This window comes from Nipponia nippon, unplaced genomic scaffold (assembly GCF_047370975.1).
Source record: "Nipponia nippon isolate SJK-2023a ecotype South Korea unplaced genomic scaffold, ASM4737097v1 scaffold_13, whole genome shotgun sequence".
NCBI lineage: Eukaryota > Metazoa > Chordata > Aves > Pelecaniformes > Threskiornithidae > Nipponia > Nipponia nippon.
The window spans coordinates 11,897,622-11,913,514 of record NW_028262324.1 but is presented as its reverse complement, the minus strand read 5'-3'; the positions used below and the strand labels follow the sequence as shown (position 1 = coordinate 11,913,514).

The following is a 15,893-nucleotide window of genomic DNA, read 5'->3' as shown; positions in this document are numbered from 1 at the left end:
ACCCCCTTGCAGGGAGTCCTGCTGGCTCTGGCATCCCTGCTGCCAGCCAGCTCAACCCCTTCTGCAGCTGGGCTGTCTTGCCCTCCATGCCAGGTCATTCCTCGGTCACAAATTCCCATTGCTGAGCAGTTACAATCTCAATTTCCCCTTCAGGGATCAGCCTGGGAGGGTGACACAGCTCGAGGCTCACTGTGAATGGGGTTCCCCCTTCCTGAGCCCAGCACCCTGCCCCGCAGCCCCAAGGGGGCTGCTCCAGGCTTCCCCATCTCCGGAGCTCCCGGCACCCCCTGTGCCTGGCCGGGACCGGGGAAGGGGGCAGAGGGCAGCCCAGGACACCCGGGTGGGCAGAGGGGACCTGCCAGCCCACCATCTGCTCCCCACCACCTCGCCTTGACAGGCGAGCAGGTCCAAGCTGCAGAAGGGCCAGGACGCAGGGCCAGCTCCGTGGGGCGAAGACTATCTCCTTTGCTCTTTCCTTGTCCCATGAGCAGCCAGTGAGCCGACCGGAGCACTGCTGATGTCCTCCAGTTTGGATATGGCCATGGGGAGTGGAATTCATCCCTGTCCGACCTCTGGATGCAGGCAGGGGTAGGTCGGGGCTGCACTGCCATGTGCTCCAGTCACCTCGTGCAAGGACCTGTGCCCAAGGCGCGCTGAAGGCTGCCGAGGAAAGGACAAGATGTGCTGCCATCAGCATGGGGTGAGGACTCCCTGGTTTAAATGGGAGCTAAAAAACCTCAGGATGGTTAAACTCAGACATCCCTATGCTCGTGTGCGTGCACACTTGCTGCACGCAGCAGCACCCCTCTGCCCCTGTGTCGTGGTTTAACCCCAGCCAGCAACTAAGCCCCACCCAGCCGCTCGCTCACTCCCTGCCCCCCGGTTGGGATGGGGGAGAGAATTGGAAGGGTAAAAGCGAGAAAACTCATGGGTTGAGATAAGAACAGTTTAATAATTGAAATAAAATAAAGTAAAATAGTAGTAGTAGTAGTAGTAGTAGTAGTAGTAGTAGTAGTAGTAGTAGTAGTAATAATAATAATAATAATAATAATAATAATAATAATAATAATAATAATAATATATACAAAGCGTGATGCACGATATAATTGCTCACCACCCACCGACCGATGCCCAGCCCGTCCCCGAGCGGCGATTGCTGCCCCCCAGCCAACATCCCCAGTTCATACACTGAGCATGACGCCATGCGGTATGGAACAGCCCCTTGGCCAGTCTGGGGCAGCTGTCCTGGCTGTGCCCCCTCCCAGCTTCTCGCTGGCAGAGCACGGGAAGCTGAAAAGTCCTTGGCTAGTGTAAGCACTACTTAGCAACAACTAAAACATCAGTGTGTTATCAACATCATTCTCATACTAAATCCAAAACACAGCACTACACCAGCTACTAGGAAGAAAATTAACTCTATCGCAGCCAAAACGAGGACACCCTGCTGGCATTTTCCTACTGAAAGATCCCTTTCCCTCCCACCTGCCCTGTCTCCCCCCGCCGCCTCTCGCCCTGGGATGTGGCTGTGGTGACTCACGCCGGTGGCCGATGGCTCTCGGGGCGGTGGGAGGAAAGGCCAGCGAGTGCATTCGCCGCAGAGGCGGCGTGGAGGAGCGCTGCCGGCTGCGTCCCTGGGGACCCGGCCCTGAGAGCCACCACCGGGGTCCCTGGGGAAGGGGAGCAAAGGATGCTCCCGACAGAAGCACCTTCCTGCTGCTCTCGGAGAGGAGGAAAACGGAGCTGGCCCTGCCGCAGGGCTAACAGGCTGGCAAGAAGCAGCGTGGCAGAAGCGAGCAGTTGTCCCTACCTTGCATGGTGGGTCAGCACCTCCTCTCCTCCTCCACGGTGCTTCTGACAGCCCTGTCTTGTCCTCAGCACCGTGCTGCGCATCCCTCAGCACCTTCGAGCTGAGGCTGTAGGACCTCACCAGGCTGCTTGCTGCCAGACACACTTGTCCCCAGTCTGGCAGCCCGTCCCACATTGCTGTCTCAGTGTGCTTCCTCACCACCGTCCCCTGCTCATGGTACCGAGATGACTGTGAGCAGCGCTTTGCCAAGTCGGGGAAGGCGTTTTCACCCAGCAGTGTTTAACCACAAAACAGAGGCAGAGCATGTGTCATAACTGTCGGGCTGGAGGAGGCGGTTTCAGCTCTGCTCCTCCTCCCACCTCCCCTGCGGGTAAGCAGGGCCCGGGGGGTCTCGGGACCCCGGGCTGCCAGGACAGCCGTGGGGCTGAGGCCACACTGGGATGCCCAGCGCTTGCACAGCACTGGCTCCATGGGCAATTTCCCAGGGCCGCCCTCTGTCCCACCAGATCCCTGCATGGCAGCACTGGTAGCGTCACCTTGGCGAGGGCTGCAGCCCGCCGGTCCCTGTGTCCCCAGCCACCTCTGGCCCCAGACCCTGTTCCCACACCACGGGCTCACTTTCCCAGGGCACGGGGCTGCAGTGCGTACCCGGGTGGGCTCCCCACTCTCCTGCAGCCGCTTCGAAAGGGCTTCGAAAGGCAGCGGGTAGAACGGGAGTGCGTGTGCGAGCAGCCTCCCACGCCGCCCCATGGGGTGACCTTCTCTGCCGGTGCTCAGAGCCTGCAGCGCAGCGCAGGAGACGGGGCGAGCTCCCACACCCTCCAGCTCAGCCCGACGAGGAGGTAAGGGCTGCACCGTCCCCTTGCCTGGGTGGGAAGGGTCTGGCCATGCTGGCGAGGGGCCCCAGGTGTGGGGCAGGGTGCGGGGAGCACACAGTTCAGCTCCTTGCTTACCGAGTTGGGAGGTGATGGGGTGTCCATCCCCCGGGAGGGAGTAATGCATGTTTAGGGGAAGCCCACAGCTCGGCAGGACTGTGCCAGGGGTGAGCAGGAGGGAGAGGCAATGCCATCACCTCTGCAGCAGGCTTGGGCACGTGGCTTTGCACAGATTTGAGTGCACAGGGTGACCCTCCCTATGCCAGGCTTTGCCAGGGCCGGGGATGCAAAGCTCCCATCAGGCAGGGAAGGGATCTCTCTCTTCAGAAAACCTGCAGCAAGCAGGGAGCTTGCAGACCCCATTCGAGGGCTGATCCTGCACGACTGGGACAGTGCCGCAGAGCAGGGCCATGGCACAGTGCTGCTCAGGGCTGGCTCACACTGCCTTTCCGTTAAAGCCACCTGAGTTTTAAAGCTGATGGGGGGAAAAAAGCATGATTATGGCAGAAAAAAGCATCCTGCAGGGCTTCAGCATTAACCCTCGCTGTGTTTGTAGCCCCTATGGCAGTAAGAGCCGGTGGGATTTCCCCAGCGTGGGGAGCATCCGTAGGGTGCTGAGGCCGGCAGCTCATCACAGAGATGGGAGGTGAAACTTGCGGGGGTGGTGGGAACTGCAGCTGAAGCTCAGAAAGCCAGATGGGTAACACAGCACCCAGCAAACCTCCACAACAGCCCGGACCACCCTGCCACACCACCCCTTCTCTCCCCTCCCATGGCTGCGGGGACCAGCCACGGCCTCACCTCTCCTCTCCATCATCCCTGCTCCCCATACCCCTGTACAAGGGGGTTTGACCCCTTGTCGCTACGTCCATTCTGCCCTGGTGCTCCTGCCTGACCCCAGCCCCTAAGGAGGGGTTTCCCTTACCCCTCATTATCCCTCTCCACATTCCCCACAATGGCCCTGAGCTGTCACAGTGAGATGGGGACGGGAGCCAGCCCAGCCTGGCCCTGCCATGTGCTAATGCCATAATGCCTAATGCTCTCCTGGTGCAGGAACCGGTGCTGCTGGCCTGGGATCCGGCATCGCAGCCACTGACCACCCGGTGTTCCCCATCCCCTGTAACCCTCTGCTCGGTGCTCTCCTAGATGCTGCTGCTCTCGGGGCTGGATGGGTGAAGCAGCGTTGCTGGGACCTGGCCACAGCCCACGCAATGTCCCAGGACACGGGGCTGCCCGATGACGGCAGCCAGAGCAGACCCCGCGCAGGATGGCTCAGCCCGCTCAGCCTGCCCCTGAAGAAGCGGGAGGTGATGGAGAGGAAAGCCCTCCCGGCCGAGGGCAGCCCCGGGCAGCCGGGCTCTGGCAGTGCCCTGCCAGCCACCCTCCGCCAGCCCTGCCTGCCTGGGGGGGAGCAGGCAGCTGCCCAGGTGCTGCCCAGGGCTGCCTGGCTCTCGCCCAGCTGGGTGAAGCCAGGGGCTTCTGCAGGGATCCAGCAGGCGCAGGGAAGATCCCCTCTGCCAGGGCGTGTGCGGGATGGTGACATCATGGCGGGTGCTGCCGATGGAGCAGCACTGGGCTGCGGGCAGCCTCCGGGCACCGCGGCTGCCTGCAGAAGGGGCTGGGACACCTCTGACCCTGAGGCCACCCCCCAAAACTATCATGGAGCCAGGAGCTGCCTGCACGCCGTGGCCTGGACATCGCTCAGCAGGCAGCATGCAGGCAGGCAGGCCAGAGGGATGGGGACAGTGGTGGCCCTGCCAGGGCACTGGTCTCCAGCCAGCCCTACTGCACAGGCAGGGGCTGAGCCTGGTGGGGGGACAGAGCTGGACAGGGGCCTCCCCCTGGCCACACCGCTGCCCGCAGCCTGTATTACACAGGCGCAGGTGTATTACGGACTGCCTGCCCCCGGCTTGGCAGTGGGTGCAAACAAGACGGGCAGGGAGGGGGCCAGCCTGCAGGATGCTGGGGCTGCCCCCACTATGCTGCCCGTGCCCTGCTTGGCAGCCAGATGTCCCCCCCCCAGCCCCTCGGAGTCCCCCAGCCCCTCACCTCTGCCTTCAGTTGGCACTGCCCCTCCGCAGCCACCTCCTGGGGCTGCTTCCCCATATGGGAAGGGCAAGGAGAAGCCTCCTGCTGACGCTCCAGCCTCCTGCATCCCCACGATGCCCACACCTGTCCCTACCCACCTTTCTGCCTCCGTGATGCTGTCTCCCACGGGACCGTCCCATGCATTGGTCTATTCCCAGCCGCTCTGCCCTGCAGTTGCGTACTGGCAGCGCCGAGCCCCGTCCCATGCCGGCGGGCTCTGGTCCCTGCTGCTGCCGACAGCGAGCACAGCCTTTGCACTGCCCCACTTCCAGCGGGGCTCCCTGACGGTGCTGCCCGGGGGCCAGCAGAAGAGGGTGGAGGATCTGCAGGTGGAGGATTTCCTGGGGTGCACGGCAAGTGTGGAGCTGCACCTCAGCCCCTGTCTGGTGCAGGGCATCCAGAGGAGCCCACGTGCCGGCTTTGCCTGCCTGCAGGTCTGCCTCGGGGACCAGGACAGGCAGGTGCGTAAGGTACCATCCTATGGAAAAAAGGGAACACTGGGGAAGCCAGGAACCCCCTGCCCACCCTGCCCAAACACACAGGGTACGCGGCAGTCACCAACACAAGCAACCATCCTTTGTGCTCCCGCAGCTCTTGTTACCCAAAGCAACTCCATGGGCTCTGCAAATGCTCTTGCAGAGTGGGACTGGCCAGGCCTGAGCAGATCCTGGCCTCCTGATGGCTGGATTGGTGCTGGCTGGCCCAGTCCCTTCAGTGGAGGGGGTCAGCGGCCAGGGAGGGCCGGGGCGGGCGAACCCCAGCTCTGCCACGGACGTGCTGCACGGCCTCGGTCATCTCCCTTGATGCGGGAGGATAAAAAGGCGCTGCGATGTCTGGCAGGGCTGGTGGGTTTACCAGGGGCGAACACACCGTGGCTGAGCATGGCTGCCAGCGCGGCTGGGAAGGAGCCAGCCTGCCCAAATTGCAGGGCAAGCAGGCGAGAGCAGACGGCGGGGGGGCTGCCCCCACCCCAGCCTGACACAGGACCTCTCCTCACTCTGCCCAGGTGTCTGCTGAGGTGCTCCAGGAATATCCCTTCTTCGCCCTGGGCCGGGGCTGGGTGTCCTGCTGCCCGCACATGACTTCCCAGCTCTACCAGCTCCCATGCCAGCAGCTGGCCGTCGGGGACATCTGCATGGTGTGGAGCCCAAGGACATGGGGACACGGCAGCCCCAGGGCTTGGCAGGAGCCTCCACCGGCACCATGCCGGGACCGCTAGTGCTGGGACCGGGCTCTCCTCCCTCGGGACACAACATGGCCAAGGAGCTGGCCAGCTCCTGGCATGGAGCGGTGCTGCGAACCCCAGCCAGGGAGCACCTCGGTGCAGCCCGGCTCCCCCTGCCTCGTCTCGCCTCCCCGACCCTGCGGAGATGCTCATTTCTCAGCAGCCACATTCCTTCGAGGGTGTTTATGGCTTTTTTGTCTCCCTGCTGTCCCAAGCTAAAATCGCCCCTTTTAAGGGAGCCGCAGGACCGCCGGTCACTGGAGCCTCGCTGGCAAAGGCTGCTCCCTTGCAATGTACCATCGCGTTTACTGGGAAAGCAGCCTTGCCTTGTTTTTCTCTTGACTCCACAATTTACTGATCGAGTCAAGCTCCGGCTCACTCCCAGCCCTGTCCACGCACGCCTCCTAGAGAATAAGATCTATTTTCACCAGCGAGTGATTCACCTGCCTGGCACTGGTTCACCTGTCCCTTAGCAGCCGACTCCTTCCCAGCTCCATCCATGGCCGCAGCTCCCTGACTCACGTCCCGAACCTCTAATAGATGGGAGAAACCTGAGCAGGAAGGGCAGGAGGAACAAGTCACGTTACATTTTCTCCTGGTGACGGGTGCACTTTGATGCTGACTCCCCTGGGGACTTTTGGCAGGAGCTGAGCTCTGTGTCGTGGAGAGAAGAGGCATCATTCCTACCTGAGCTTGTGACCCGGATCTCCAGGGGACACCTCCCAAGGACCTGGGCATTTGCGGTTAGGGCGAGGGCTCTTGACACAAGACAGTGCCGTCAGCCTGCACTGGAGGCACAAGGGAGACGGGGATGCTGCGGCGGCCAATGCAGACCTTGCAGGTATCTGGCAAGACTTATTCTTACGGCTGCCTACCAGAAGTGGAGACTCTCCACCGACTTTGGTGTCACCTCTGTCCCCTCTCGCCTTTTGGCCAGGGGCAGGCACGCTCGGCCACGAGCGAAAAAAAAATCATTATGTGGAGCTGGCTTGCCTGTGTTGGTTTAATTGGAATAAAATGGGTGCCCTGCTGAGCGGCACGGCTTGTGCTGAAGAGCCGGGATGAGTCAGGCTCCGTGCCGATGATATCACTGCTTTTCCACCCCCTTCCCAGCAAGGCAGGATGGAGGGTCCGCAGCAGCGGGGGGCTTGGTGCATGTCACTCTGTGTGGGCAGCACCCAAACGTGCCATCCCCACGGCAGGGACTGGGGCTGCAGGGAGCCCTGGGGAGCTCGGGGTGCTCTGGGGGACTCGTGCGCACAGAAACAGCCTCCACGCCTCGCAGTAGTAACCGGTGCCAATTGACACAGACATGTCACATAGCAGAGACCTGAGCTAATTCCCCGGCCCGGCCTCCTTCTCTCGCCGCTGGCAGAGCAGGGCAGGGCCAGGGGTCAGCAGGGATGGTGGCAAACGGCTGATGCTGCCCAGAAGCCATGCCAGACCACAGGGAGCTGTGAGCAAGCCACAGCCGGCAGGTACCCAGCAGAGATTTGCTTCCGCAGCTCCTCAGAGACCATGAGCCCCTGCTTGGGCTGCACCAGCCTGGCCCCCCCCAGCCCTCCAGGGCCAAGCCACAGTGCTGGCATCCTACGCTCAGGTGGAAACCATCAGGCAGGACCAAGGGTGCTTTTTGGATAAGGATAAACACTCACGTGGGCACAGCTCATCCCTCGGAACCACTGCCGTGTGTGTGAGCTGAAGCCAGCAGCTACAGGCGAGCACACAGGGTGCGGGTACCGGCTCCCCAGCACAAAGCCGGTTTTTGGCAGCAGGAGCTCCCCGGAGACAAGGGGGGACAGCAAAGCAACAGTAGCCAAAACAGAGCTGGGACACAAACAATACCCAGTTATCTTTAGTCATCCAGACAGTGAGAGAAACACACTGAGAACGGGGCAGGCGGGACACGCCACAGACACTGGAAACTCCCTTTCAGCCAGAGAAAAGGGCAGAGTGGATGCTCCCCCTTCTCGGCTTGGCAGTGACCAGCTGCGGTCAGAGCTGGCGCTGGGCACGGCGAGGCACTGACTCACCCTGCTGAGATACAGGAAGGAGGCGAGCGGCCAAGTCCGCTTCTCTGCCAAGGAGCAGCCCTGATGTGCAGGGCTGAACGTGGGAGAAAGCACCCCAGAGTGGGGTCTGCTGGGGGGCGAGGGTCTCCGAAGGCCTGGGGTGAGCTGGGGAGGGAGCCCACGGCCCATCCACGCCGTGTGCTGGCATCTCTCCCGCGTGATCGTGTGAGCTGGGTGTTTAGAGAAGAGAAGCAAAAAAAAGAAAAAGCAAGCATGATGGTAACTGTGCTCCGGGCCCAGGCCCAGAGCCCCCTGCCTCCAGCCCTGCCCACCCCTGCCACGCGTGGCAGAGCTCCTGCCGGAGCAGGGCACCTGCAGCCGGGCACGGGGGGCACAGAGCTCTGCCTGGGGCGGCTGTGGATGGGGGGGACCCTCTGCAGGGACCCTCCTTGGGGACCAGGGACCCTGCGTGGGGTCTCTCTGTGGGTCCCGGGAACGCAGAGACCCTCCGTGAGGACCGGGAACCGTGCCTGGGGACCCTGCTCTCCCTGGGGACCAGGGACCCTGCGCGGGGACCCCCCGCAAGGACCCTCCCTGCGGACCGGGCACCCCGCACAGTGACCCCCCCCCCCCGCCGCAGGACTCCGGCAGCCCGGCCCCCCGCCCCGGCCATCCCTGGCAGCGGCGGGCGGCCCCGGGGCCGGGACCCCGGCGGGGCAGCAGCCGGTCGGCGCCGCCGCGATGCCGCGGGGCTGGGCGCGCTGGCACCGCCCCGCGCAGCGCCGAGCACCGCCCCGCAGGGCGCAGCATGGGCGAGCGGCGGCGGCGGCGGGGGCCCCGCGGTGAAGCCCAGCCGCCCCGGCCCGGCCCGACCCCATCCCGACCCGCTCGCAGCAGCGACCGCCCGCCGCCATGTCGGGACCCGGGGCGCAGAGCCGTAACCGGCGGCTGCCCGGTAGGTGCCGGCCGCGGGGTGGGCGGGAAGGGGAGCGGGGCACCGCACCGGGCGGGCGGGCAGGGCTCGGGCTGCCCGCATCCCCCCCCGCAACACTCGCCCGATGGCCCTTGCGAAGCAGCCGTGCCGTCCCTTCCACCCCCGGAGCGCCAACCTGCTGCGCCGGCACCGCTCCCCCGGCCGCTTCGGGCAGGGGCTGCCCGGGAAGCTCCCTGCCCGGGATGGGGATGCTCGGGGAGCGGGGGGCACCTGCCTGGGAAGCGGCTGAGCTCGGGGACCTGTTGGGCCATGGGCTTGTTGCCCAGTGGCATCGGTGTCCCTCGGCGCCCCGAGGCCCCCGGGAGGAGGGGATCCCCCCGTACCCGCGGGGTTCAGGGGAAGAGGAGGCTGAGCAGAGCAAAGGCATCAGCCAGCGCGGCAGGGTGGGCGGCAGCCGGGTGACAGGGGGCTTGCGGGGGGACACAGCCTGCCACCGATCCGTGCCCGGGGCTTGCACGCCGTGCCTGCCCTCCTGGCTTTCTTGTCCTCACGCTTCTTGCTGCACAAATCGAAGCAGGGCCCCGTAAATAGCAGGGTCTTATGACACAGCCTCTGCTGGGGAAGGAGCGCTGGGCGGCAGGGATATTTTTAGTCCTGAGACGCAGGGGATTTGGAGATCGCTTGGAGGAGTGCAGGCGATGAAACCGCGGCACAGACAGGGGTTACAAGGTGCCATGTCCTCCCTCTCTAGTTCGTCCCCCCCCTGCTTTTCCCAGCGAGCGGCTCTGCCAAACCCACTGCCTCCCTCGCACTCGCCTGGTGCGTTTCCTCTCACTGGGCCTACGGTTATTTTTTGCTGTGCTGCAACACAAGGTCAGACGTGCCGCTCAAGAAAAGACCATGCAGGGAATTCACGCTCAGGCGGTCGGTGCGTCCAGGCATCCCATCTCCGCATGGCCTGACCCTGCATGATTGTCTGGGGCATTCCCAGCTCTCCACACCAGCTGCTTCTCCCAAGGCTAAAGGAGCCGAAAGCCCTTGGGATGTACCCTTGTCCCGCAGCGGTTTTGCTGGGGCAGGGTGATAGGGAAAGGCTTGCGATCTCTGCAGGGCTTCCTGGAAGATGCTGGGGCAGCCGAGGAGCTGCACCTTCCCCCCACCCGATCTCGCAGCACTGCACGCAGGGACCGGGAGCATAAGGCGCAGTCCAGCAAGCCGGGCAGTGGTGGGGTGCCCCGGGCCTCTCTGGAGGAGCAAGGTCAGGGGATCGGTCTGTGGGAAAGTGCAGGGAGAAGGGCAAAAGCTGGCTGGGCCAGCCTGCCCCAGGTCTTTCATTCCCCAGGGGACTGGCCCATGCTTGGAGCAACCCCTTGCTTAAACTCTGCTCACCTCCCCATCACCCCCTGTCCCTTTCCACAGCCCAGATTATTTTTTCAGGACCTTCTTTAAATGTCTCGAAATCTCTGCAAGGTATTGCAGAGCCATGACCTCAAGAAAAGGCCATCCCCATCCTCTCTTGGCCTTGTGCCTCCGCTAACAGGCCTTTTCCCACCCCCCAAAACACCCCTCCTATTCACGAGCAGAGGGGGGGGGGTGTACCAGGGTCCCATGGCCAAGGAGGAATGAAAAACGCATCCCCTCCCAGCGGAAACGCAGCCAGACAATTGAACCGTGCTGTGCTCCCGGCCGGGACGCTGGGTCAGAGAGCACCCTAAGCTGGTGCTCCCAGCACCCTCAAGCCCCGTCTGGCCCTCACTCCATGATAACTGCACCCCGGGAATTGCTCCTCTCCCAGCCCGCTTCAGTGAGGGTGTGGATGGGAGAGCTCCCAGTGGTTTGCTTCGCAGCCAGCCCTCCCGCGCCTTTCCCCACCATGGTGGTGGCCGTGAGCCCACACCATGCGAGGGCTGGCTCCTTGGCAGGGCAGAGGGACCAGTGGGGCCAGTGTCCTCACCGACAGCCCACCCTGTGGGCAGCTTCCCTGGGAGCAGGCGAGAAGGAAATCCCTGCCTGCACCTCCTGGGGGGGATCCTGCCCTGCCCTGCCCTGCCCTGCCCGCCCAACCTCCGCATCAGCGTTTGGCCCCGGTCCCTCTCCGAGCTGTGCTGGCTAACGAGCCGTGAGAGCCGGAAGGATTTGAAGGCAGCGGGGCGCTCGGTGCCGTCGCAGCCGTGCTGGGCGGTTCAGCCAGCGGGGAAGAGCCTGGCTCTGAATGCAGATAAGCCTCTGGCCCCTTGGCTGAGCAGGCTGTAGCAATAACCATGACAATAGTAATAAAAGCCAGGCCACCAGCAGGTACCGACAGATCCCCCACGGTGCACAGGGGCCGCATTGTGTGTGCGAACGTGTCCCGCGGTGGGAACATGCCAGCCGGATGAGACAATCCCCACGGCTGACAGCCGGGGAGTGTGACCGGCCGTCACATGGGGAAGGGCCGCGGCAGGGAGCGCCGCTCTCCTTTATTTCCCCAGCGAGGGTTGCTGAGGAGCGGCTACACTAGCAGGGCTGTTTGCTCCCCCCGGGCCCGGAGGAGCCCCGGGAGGGGGGAAGGCTCCGTCCCTGACTCTCACCACGGTCACGGGTCAGGCAGGGCTGAGCACAGCCCAGCTGCCGTCTCCCGCTGCCGGCGTTCCGTACATAATGGGATCTCAGTGCTCGTGCCCGACTTCCCGGCAAGAGCTCGAAAACAAGTTCATAAACAGGTCCTGCTAATTTCTCCCGCAAGAGAAATCCAGGCACCCACAGGAATGCTGCCACCAGGACCCATCCTGACTCTCCCCAAGCACCCTTGCCCCGAGTATCGGTCACACACCGGGGCAGAGATGGGCAGTGAGAACATTAATGGCACAGATGAGCCACACTCACGGCACTCGGGGCAGTGCCCGCTAGCATTTTGGTTTATTTTGTGTTTGCACTGAAGGAGGATTTAGAGACCATGCTCCCTACCTCCACACTGCGGTCCTTTTGGCAAGACGCTGCACGGAGAGCCGGTCCATCGCCCTGAATCTGGGAGCCAGCACAGCCTCTGCCCCGAGCCTGGCTTCCCTACGGCTGGAGCCTGATGGGCTCTCCTCGGTGTGGTGAACCGCAGCAGTTTGCCGTGGATTTGGCACAGCTGGGCTGGGGGGCAGAGCTCTGCCTGGGACGGACAGGACAGGGCTGGCTCCAGCTGCTGAAGGGAGCCAGCTCCATAATCAGTGTCCCAGTCACCCCCTCCTTGTCCCTAGCTCCGTTCTTTTTTGCAGATAGCACAGGGGAGGTGGGAGGTTTTGCATTACCCCAGCAGCATTGGTGTCAGTGCCAGTCAGCCTCGTGAGGAAACCTTCACCGCAGCTGTTAGCCCAGGCGCTGTGCAGCACGCCGAGCCTCTGCACCAGAGCAGGCGCCCAGTGCTTCGGTCAGACATACCAAGGCAAAAACCCCTTTGGGCAGCCAGGATCACCGCGCGGGGCACTGCAGGAAGGCACTGAGCAGCTGGAAGAGGAGCAGAGCCTCTTCCAGAAAGCATGTGGTGACTGGCCCTGAGTCACGCTGCGTCCCCGCACTGTGCCGCAGGCAGAACGCGTCCTCCCTGGGCAGGCACCTGCAGATGATGGGGTTTAGCTGAAGGATGCCCCAGAAACGGGGTGCAGAGGAGGTTTAGCTGAAGGATGCCCCAGAAACAGGGTGCAGAGGAGCCCTGGAAGGACTCTCAGGAAGATGTGACATTGACCTCCAGGACATCTCACCAGGCCCGCTGCCTCTCTCGCATTTGGGTCCTACGCTGCTATATATTGCTGACAGCCAGCCCCCCTGCTGTCCTCGCCCCCGCTCCTGCCAGACAGGGTGGGGATGCTGCTTGCTCCGTTCCCTCCTCCCCAGCCCGGAGGAGCGGAGGGTTTGGGCCTGCTCAGGCAGAGCAGAGGATGTTTGTTTGGTTTCCTTGGTTACTGCACTGCCTGCTCCAGTAATCACATTTTCCTTGTGCTGGCTGGGCCAACAGCAGCAGAGAGGAAATCTGGAATGGCTGAGGTCAAACACCAGCCTGGGAACAAGCCGGGGCCACCAGCCATTGTCCCTCTGTGCCACTGGGTCCTTGCTGTTGCGGGTACCTAACCCGAAATGGAGGTACCAGGCCCAGGGATGCAGCAACAAGCTCCTTCAGCAACAGCCCGAGGGCTTCCATTACTCCCTCCTGTGCGAGCTGGGACCGGCACCAGCGTTGAACTGCGAGAGGAATTACAGGAATGAAAATGTTTGCGCAGGCAGAAGTCAAGCTGGCTGTGCCAGCAGGGGATGTGAACGGGGGAGCCTGCGAGCGTGGGTGCGGCTGTATTTATAGCGACGGTGGTGGCAGGGGCGCACACGTGTGCAGGGGTGACAGGGTTGCTGATGCCTTTTATTCCTTATGCATCACTCAGCCCAGAAAGCCTGGAGCACTAACGCCAGTTCTTGTCCCTGGGAGTCTCCCCTGCTTGTTAGCATTCACAGACAACCCTCTGTTTTGTAGCAAGGAAACTGAAACTTGAACATGTGCGAACCATGGCTGATCTCATAACAACACCCTTTCCCACTTGATAATTCACTTTAGCAGCCGCGAACATAGCATGTGAGCTCCCAACTCCTGGCTGCCCTGCGTCTCAGAAGTGAGATCTGAGGCTCCAGCACAAGTGCTGGTGTCGTTGTCGTTCCAGCATGTAACATCTATTCGCAATGACTAAATCAATGTGCACTTGTAAAGCACGGCCGTACCGCGTGAGCTGGGACAGGCAGAAGGGCTGGGACAGCCCTGCCTCGTCCGACCCTCCTCACCTTTCTCCCCAGCCGACATGGAGCAGGCGCAGCGGAGCCTGGATGCAGAGCAGATGCAGCAGCAACAGCTGAAACTACGGGACCGGCAGAAGTTCTTTGAGGAGGTTTTCCAGCATGACGTGGATTTCTTCTTCCCTATGTCTCACCTGCAGATAGAGCATCGGAGACGTAAGTGCTGCAGGCACCGGCACGGGGCTGGAGGTGTTTCAGGGAACGACAACACGGGTGTTAGAGATCAGTGGGACATCCCCAGTCTAAAGGCAGCTGGGGACAGGCATGTCCTGCGCTGAGACAGGACCACACACGCCGCCTGTGGGTGTGCTGTGGATTACTCACACCACTCAACTGAAGTCACTGCACATGGGTACCCAGGCTGGCGCCCTGCGTAGTCACTGGCTTCAGACAGGCTCCTCCAGACAGCAGTTTGGAGCAGGAACAAGGACTGCAGTCAGGCAGCAGGGGCTTCCAGAGGCATGTGTTAAGGAAACACAGTTTTCCTGGGGGACTCTTACCAGCAAGTGGAATTCAATTCTCCACAGCAAGGCTGGCCTCTTCCTCGGGGTCCTGCCTGCACAGGGCTCACAGTGCCCTTTGCCTGGCACTAGCACTCACCTTTCCGCTGGCCTCTGTCTCTGCAGCCCCCTTAGGCAGCATTTCCTCCATGGAGGTGAATGTGGACATGCTGGAGCAGATGGACATGATGGACCTGTCAGACCAGGACACTGTGGACGTGTTTCTGGGCTGTGGGACAGAGGAGAGCAGCGTTGCTGGGCCCCTGCCAGGTATGTGCAGTCCAAGGCTTTTGCGGGCCAGGCTGGGAGCCCTTCCCACCCCCAGTGCCCACACTGCCTTGTTCCTCAGCCCTGGCCACCCTGCGTGCAGATCCACACACCCCCGTACAAAGACAGACACTTGATGCTGGGGTCTCTGAGGTTGGAGGGACCATGCCAGTATCCACCTCCACGGCCCAGAGGTAGAGACCCTTGTATATACGCACTGCAGAAGACAGGAGAGCCCAGGCATTTTCCAGAGACTGTGGGGAAAATTCTCTTGTGCTGAAGCCCCTCTGGAGCAGCCAGTGTCTTGTCATGATTTCTCAGGTCCCCACCGCGCTGCAGAGCTCACTGTGCTGAGCAGGAAGGCTGCAGGACCCCTCCACCTCCCAGCCAGACCCCAGGGAGCTGGGCTTGGGTCCCGCAGGCAAAGCCTGGGGTGCCAGCGCCTTCCTCCCCGCGCACGCGTGCTGCGGCGATTCACCGAGGCCAAGGCAAACACCTCCTCGCCTGCTGCAGCCGACGGCCTCGCGCAGCATGGCTCCAAGCCGCGCTTCACATGAGAGAGAAGAGGCTCCACTGCCAAAAACGGGGAAGGAATGTGCGGCATTGCCCAGAGCCAAGCCGGGGGTGTGAGGTGGGGAACAGCCACGGCAGCCGCGTGGGGAGCAGCCAGGAAAGCATAGCCTGCTGAGGAATAAGACACGTGTGTTGGAGGGGCTAGCCATGAAGCTTAGGGAGCAATAAACCTCCAGAAGCCTTTTTCTTTCTCTTACTGCTCTCTTCTCCAGGGGCAGATGCCGGCCAGTGCCCAGAAGAAATCACCCTGCAAGCGCCCAATGCAGCTGAGAGCAAGTCACGCATTTCCTCCACGTCCTCCGTCTCCACGGATCTGAACAGCCTGGACACCAGCGAGGAGGGGGCCGAGACCCCAGTGGTGCAGTCGGATGAGGAGGACCTGCAGGAGGACAGTCCCAAAGAGCAGGAGGCAAGAAGCTAGCAGCCAGCTTTGCCCTGCTCCCAGCCTCCTCTGTATGGACCTGCCAAGCCGGAGGAAGGAAAGCTGCTGGCGCTCAGTACACCCCATCCTGGACTGCTGCCCTGCAGCAGGGGAGAGAAGGTTTTCCCCTCCTCTCCCTCCGCAGGTTCTCCTGGCAGCCAAGGGAGAAGGAAAGGGGTATTGTAGGCTCCCGAAATTAACTCTTCAGGCTTTGCTGCTAACACTCCCTGCTTCACTCCCCCGAAATGCTCAGCATCCCACAGCCCCACCATTCCCAGAAAGCCATCCCTTGGGATCCCAGCTCCCTCCATCCTACTGACAAGGGTCCTGTCCAGACAAGCATTTAATGATGGCATACAGAGAAATAACACTCCGATCTAAACAAGCA

General features: G+C 62.3%; 1 protein-coding gene across 1 annotated transcript; it reads left to right on the top strand.

The window, feature by feature from the left end:
• The first annotated feature begins 8,794 nt into the window (after positions 1–8,794).
• On the top strand, positions 8,795–15,893 carry DBNDD2 (dysbindin domain containing 2). The gene is made up of 4 exons (XM_009461568.2): positions 8,795–8,962; positions 13,745–13,900; positions 14,371–14,514; positions 15,297–15,893. Exons 1-4 carry the CDS (start codon positions 8,920–8,922, stop codon positions 15,503–15,505), a joined length of 552 nt encoding a protein of 183 aa, XP_009459843.2. The 5' UTR covers positions 8,795–8,919; the 3' UTR covers positions 15,506–15,893.

Excerpts from the sequence above, each read along its gene's own strand:
- DBNDD2 (XM_009461568.2), top strand. The coding sequence starts at position 8,920 with ATGTCGGGACCCGGGGCGCAGAGCCGTAACCGGCGGCTGCCCG. Across the intron at positions 8,963-13,744 it reads CCGTAACCGGCGGCTGCCCG|CCGACATGGAGCAGGCGCAG; the intron begins GTAGGTGCCGGC and ends CTTTCTCCCCAG. Across the intron at positions 13,901-14,370 it reads GCAGATAGAGCATCGGAGAC|CCCCCTTAGGCAGCATTTCC; the intron begins GTAAGTGCTGCA and ends CTGTCTCTGCAG.